The sequence below is a fragment of the Plectropomus leopardus genome, chromosome 17 (genome assembly GCF_008729295.1).
Source record: "Plectropomus leopardus isolate mb chromosome 17, YSFRI_Pleo_2.0, whole genome shotgun sequence".
NCBI classification, from domain to species: domain Eukaryota; kingdom Metazoa; phylum Chordata; class Actinopteri; order Perciformes; family Serranidae; genus Plectropomus; species Plectropomus leopardus.
The window spans coordinates 29,625,667-29,631,731 of NC_056479.1; the positions used below are offsets into that span (position 1 = coordinate 29,625,667).

General features: G+C 36.6%; 1 protein-coding gene across 1 annotated transcript in view; it reads right to left on the bottom strand.

The window, feature by feature from the left end:
* thoc6 (THO complex 6) overlaps nucleotides 1-4,059 on the bottom strand; it is a 7,295-nt gene extending 3,236 nt beyond the window's left edge. The window contains exons 1-7 of the mRNA XM_042505326.1: nucleotides 3,887-4,059; nucleotides 2,814-2,905; nucleotides 2,657-2,721; nucleotides 2,443-2,546; nucleotides 2,008-2,045; nucleotides 1,849-1,897; nucleotides 672-743 (exon numbers count right to left, since the gene is read on the bottom strand). Coding sequence (XP_042361260.1) covers nucleotides 672-743; nucleotides 1,849-1,897; nucleotides 2,008-2,045; nucleotides 2,443-2,546; nucleotides 2,657-2,721; nucleotides 2,814-2,905; nucleotides 3,887-3,901 — 435 coding nt within the window. The 5' untranslated portion in view covers nucleotides 3,902-4,059. The remainder of the gene's footprint in view (nucleotides 1-671; nucleotides 744-1,848; nucleotides 1,898-2,007; nucleotides 2,046-2,442; nucleotides 2,547-2,656; nucleotides 2,722-2,813; nucleotides 2,906-3,886) is intronic.
* Nucleotides 4,060-6,065: the final 2,006 nt, after the last annotated feature.

Here is a 6,065-nt window from a genome sequence, read left to right on the forward strand (position 1 = left end):
AACTAATTTCTAAAAAAACTTTAAAAATCAGGAGTAAAACACAAAATCATACGATCAGGATTATAAAAATAATCCAAACATCAGCCCCCCCCAAATATCCCGTTGTAATTCTGCCCTGAATTCATTATTTTTTAAATAATATTTAAAAAGTTGTCATATGATGAAAAAGATCTGATGATGAGAATCGATTTCAGAAAATGTTTGATCTTTAAAATTTGCCTTAAAGTCCTGGAAAAGTCCTGGAAAGTTCTTGATAAAAAAGTGAGAGAGAGATATGCTGATGAGATCAGAATTAAAATAAACGAGAAGCAGCATCAGTTTTTTTGGACTCTGGGAATATTCTGCCGACACGTTTATTCGGGATAAAAGACGAGTTTAAAAAGTTCGATGATCGACTTCAAACACCGAAAAAATGTGAAACCAAAAAATCGTTGTGTTTTCAGAAAAGTCTGATTTGTCCTGAAAAACACGTTTGTTTGTTTTTGACGCGGTGACCTGATGGTCTGTCCTGACCCGCGTGACGTAAACTTAATTTAAAGATAAATTATTTAGTAAATATCAGTGAAATAACGATGCAGGCGGAAAATATGATTCAGAAAATCCGTCTTCTAACTTTCGAAGACGCTTTAATCTAACGGACGAGTGTTTAAACATCTGTCTCTGAACGTCACCTTGAAGACGCCGTGCTCCAGGTCCAGGACGTGGACGTTGTTGTCTCCTCCTCCGACGACCAGACTGTTGTCCTGAGACACAAAGAGCCTCACTCAGACAACAAACAAACAAACAAACAACAAACAAACAACAAACAAACAAACAACAAACAAACAACCAAACAAACAAACAACAAACAAACAAACAACAAACAAACAAAAAACAAACAAACAACAAACAAACAACAAAAACAAAAAAACAAAAACAAACAGCAGCAGGTGCTTCTCGTCTCTGCTGCGTCTGACAGCTTTAGCTCCTCTGCAGATTCAGATTATTGATACACAATATAACCGATAATCAATAACGATGCATTATTACAGATTAACCCTTTGAAACCTGCAGCCACAAAACTTTTCTTGCTTTCAGATGCCTTTCACAGGTGTTTAACCCTTAGAACCTCGAGCTCATAGCTGCGATTTCTTTCCATAAAACATTATTTTTTTTAAAAAAAAGGTGATGAAGGTAAGAAATGTTTCATTTATTCCACGAAATTAGTAGATTTTCAAATTATTTTTAAAAAGCCAGGAAATATGAAAAAACAGGAAAAACCATTATTTATAATTATTTAAATTATGTTAAAACTATTTTAATTTTTAGACACTTCTTCTATTTTTCATTTTAAGACATTTGTATTATTTGAGGATATTTTTCAGATTTTTGGATTTTAAGACACTTTTCATATTTTTGGACAATTTTATGATTTGACACATTTTTCAGATTTGAAGACATTTTTAATGTTTTTGGACATCTCTAGGATTTTTGGGACATTTCCTTGGTGAATTTCTTGTTTTTTTTAAACTTTCTTTTTCATTTTATTTTTTTCAAACTAACTTTCAGGTAATGTTTTTGTCTGTTTTCGTAATTTCTTGCTAATTTTGGGTTCATCTCTTCTTTCGTTGTCTTCGTGTTTTTGAAAGAAATCAGCAGATAATCAGATTATAACGTCGTTATTTGAGTAAACTGATCTGCTCGTTAAAGCGTCGCTTCCATCAGACCGATTTCTGCACAAAAAGTACTTTTACTTTTGGTCCTTCAAGTATATTTTGATGCTGATAATTTTGTACTTCAGTATTTATACTGCATGAGTAACAGAGTACTTCTACACTGTGGGATTACTGTGAGGTTTGGAGTACTCACTCGGGGGTTAACGACCATCGAGTTGATCTCTGGGATCTCCAGGCTGGATCTGAGGACAGAGACAGGGACAGGGACAGGGACAGGGACATCTGTCAGTTGCTTACTCCTTTGTTACAGAAACTCATTTGATAACACGAGGACAAAGACAGTGTGTCTCACTTGTAGTTTGGTCTTTTTGTCCACAGAGGTTTGACATTCTGAGGGAACAAGAGACAAAAATGAGACGAACGTGAAGCAGAAACCACGAAGGTTTCTGTGACTCTGAGACATTTTAGGACATTTATGGCACCTTTCTATGATTTGAGGACATTTGTAGGATTTCAGGACATAATTTGGATTTTAGGACTTTAGGGTCTTAGCTAGGCCGTCTGTGGGGGGTGTGAGGACTCTGTTTTGACACCTCATGGACACTAAAAGGACTCAGTGTCCATCACTTGAGTTTTATTGACAGTTAGAAAGTGTTTGGGGGCCACCAGGGGCCCTGTCAGGGGCCAGATTTGGGCCGTGGGCCGTAAATTGAGTGTCAGTGTTGTGTATTTAGTTGTGCTCGTTGTTCTAAACTGTGTTTAATTTTGGATTTAAAGAGACGGAGACCTTCTTGATGAGTTCGGCCCAGCTCCAGCAGCTGATCTCTCCGTTTCCTGCGCTGAGGAGGTGACAGTCGGTGGACAGCAGCGAGAACACGGGGCCCTCGTGAGCTGCGGGGGACAAACAGCCGGTTTATTTCCATGGGACACGTTCAGCGTCAGAGCAGGGACGCTTCCTCACGAGGTCATTTCACTGAAAACTGGACTGCGGTGAGTCTCACCCGTGAAGGTCAGGACGGGCTTCTGACTGAGCGCGGTGGCGTCTGGACTCAGAGCCGCAGACAGGCTGCGACACAAAGATCACGATTCTCATTATTCTCATTATTCTCATTTTTCTTCTTTTTAACCAGGAACATGAGGCGTTGGTGTGCGTCGCACCTGAACACTGCGACCTCTCCGTAGTTATTTCCAGCCGCCAGAAATCGACCGCAGGGAGAAAAACTCTGAGAGAAGACTGACATGTGGAGGAGCTGCACAAACACACACACTTCATTTCATCCTCAGATTCACCACAGTTCATCAGCTTTCATCCTCTTCACTGAGAAACTTTAACTCTAATTCAAACAGGACGCGTTACTTCAGCTCTCAGAAACCGCAGGGATACATTTTCACTGTCATCTCAGGCCAATATTTACCAACTCATCAGAAATAAATGATGCTGACTTTTGACTATAACGCCCTAACTTATTCAACCACAACCCGAATTAACCAGGTGAGTCTCTTTAACCTAAAAAAGTATTTAAATTTGTCATGTTTTGGAGCATTTTTACTAAAAAGGAAGAAAACACAGAATTTGGCCTAAAACTCTCAAAAGTGAACACAGACAGCAAAAATGGATGAAACACCATTAAAATCAACGATTATTAACGTATTCAACCGAATTAACCAGGAGAGTCTCTTTAACCAAAGCAGCATTTACACTCGTTACGCTCTGTGAGCTTTTTTAATGATAAGAAAGAAACAAATTTGGCTGATTTTTAACGGAGATTGACCCACACCTGTGAAGGCATGAGGATGAATAAGGATGAAATAACGTTAAAATCAACATTTATTAACGCATTATAACGCATGAACCACAACCCGAACTAACCAGTAGAGTCTATTCAATATAATAAAGTATTTAAAGTTTTTATAATGGTGATTATTTTTAAGATAAGAAAGAAAAAAACACATTTAGCAGAATTCTTCACGGAGTTTGGTTGAAACTTTCTCTCTTCCTCCGAAATCAAACACAGACAATAAAACATGGATAAACTGGAAGTGATCGTTTATTTACTGATTCACAGTGACGTTTGAAACCGTCAGATTATATAAAAATATTATCGGTTTACGGGAGAAACCGCGTTTTTAACACCGACATCAGAGCGGGACGAAGCCCGGAGCAGATTTCAGTTCAAAACGTGAGCGAGTTTCTGTAATTCTGCAGTTTAATAAAGATTTGAATATTTTACCTCGACGGGACCCATCCTGCTCACACGGACACCGCGTGCCCCAAAAATCGGCTGCAGCTACCGGAGGAAAAGTCGGTAAATAAACCGGACGATCACGACCGATGCGACGAGGAAAAGAGCGGAATGCAGGCGAGGAAATATGACGCCATTAGCAACGCGAGGGATCCTGGGAGATGTAGTTAAGGATTAGACAGGGCGACATCATTGTTGTCATCTGAATCTATATTTGTGTGTGTGTGTGTGTGTGTGTGTGTGTGTGTGTGTGTGTGTGTGTGTGTGTGTGTGTGTGCTGTACCTTTTACCTGATAAAATCTACGTGTTCATTTTGTCATTAATAAACTACAACTAAAACAATCAGTGGAGTTGTTGACACTCTTAGAATGGGAAATTATAATTCACGAATGTAAGAAATAAAAAATATAAACATATAATAAAATAAAATTGAAAAACATGAAATAATTATTTTATTATAATGATGTCAATCTGTTCAGTTATGGAAGTGATCAGTTTACATTTAACATTTGTGAAAGATAAATAAAAAAACAAACAAATCAATGTTCCAAAAATATTTAAAGGTCAATAAAATGAAATCGATAAATTGTTTTTTAAATCACAAATTCACAGATTTAACCGATGATTATTTATTTATCAATGTGTCAGTGATATAAAATCTGGAAGGCTGGTTAAAGTCTGTATGTACATGAAATTACAAGCCTATATATTGAGACTTTAATGAAATTTAAATGTTACAGCAGCACAAAGACAGAAACTGCACACACACACACACACACACACACACACACACACACAAAGAAAATAAATAACTGCAAAATGAAATACAAACTAAAACAAATAAATAGAAACTAAAAGAGAAATGGGATTAAAAATTGCAGTGTCCAAACAGTACAGTTAGGTTTGTCATTTGAGCACACAGACTGTATATAAATCTCGGTAATAAACATCTTTATACACAGTTTATGTTTGAACAAAGTTATTCTGAGATTTTGGTGACAAAAAAATACAAATAAAATCAAATCTGTGAGATCAAACTGACACATTTATGAACGTGTGAGTGAAGCTTGTTTTCCTGATGAACATTCAGAAATATGAAATCATGTTTATTTTGTAGTTTTGTTTGGTTGTGTGACGCATTACGGTTTCATGAAGCTCATTCTGAAGGGAACGCTTGACCCAAAAAACCCAAACAAATAAAAAAATGAAAAATTCCTCAATCAGTTGTGGAAAGTAACCAAATATTTTTACTCTCTCTACTCTTTACCAGAGTACATTTTTGAGGTACTTGTACTGTACTTGAGGCTTTCTCCCTCTAATGTTCAGACAAAACATTTTCATATTTGTGTATTTGCAGATTCATGTGATTTTTTGTTGTTGTGTTGTTTTAAATTTACAAATTCAAACAAAAAAAATCTACGCACGCTACGGCAACGACTCCCTGATGTTACTTTGTTTTCTGAAATGTTGACGTGTTTTTACCCTCTGGGACACCGTAAAAGTGACACTAGTACTGGTTTGGATTCTGATTTAGATTCTCATTTAAATTCTAGATTGTTGTTTAAATTCTGGTCTAGATCCTGGTTTAAATTCTAGATTCTGGTTTAGATTCTGGTTTAAATTCTGGTTTAAATTCTGGTTTGGATTCTGGTTTGGATCCTGGTTTAACTTCAAGATTCTGGTTAGGATTCTGGTTTATATTCAGATTACGATTGTGGTTTAGATTCCAGATTCTTGTTAAAATTTTGGTTTGGATTCCAGATTCTGGTTTCAATTCCAGATTCTGGTTTGGATTCCAGATTATTGTTTAGATTCCAGATTCTGGTTTAGATTCCAGATTCTGGTTTGGATTCCAGATTCTGGTGGACTGTAATGACTTCATGAGTCTCACAGCAAAGCATCAGAATCAGAATCTGGTTTTATCATTTACATATACGAGGAATGTGACTTAGTGTTTTGGTGCAAAACAACGAAAATAAAGGACTGGATTAAAGTAGTGAATTTAAATAGAATAGGACACAAGATAAAATATATAGAAGCAATTTAAATATATAAAACGACAAAATAGGATATAAAGGCCACAGAGGTGCGGTGGAGGGATTTTACAGTTTTTTGGAAATATAGTCACAGTGCAAATATCGTCAGTCTGAATACGATCGCGCTGTTT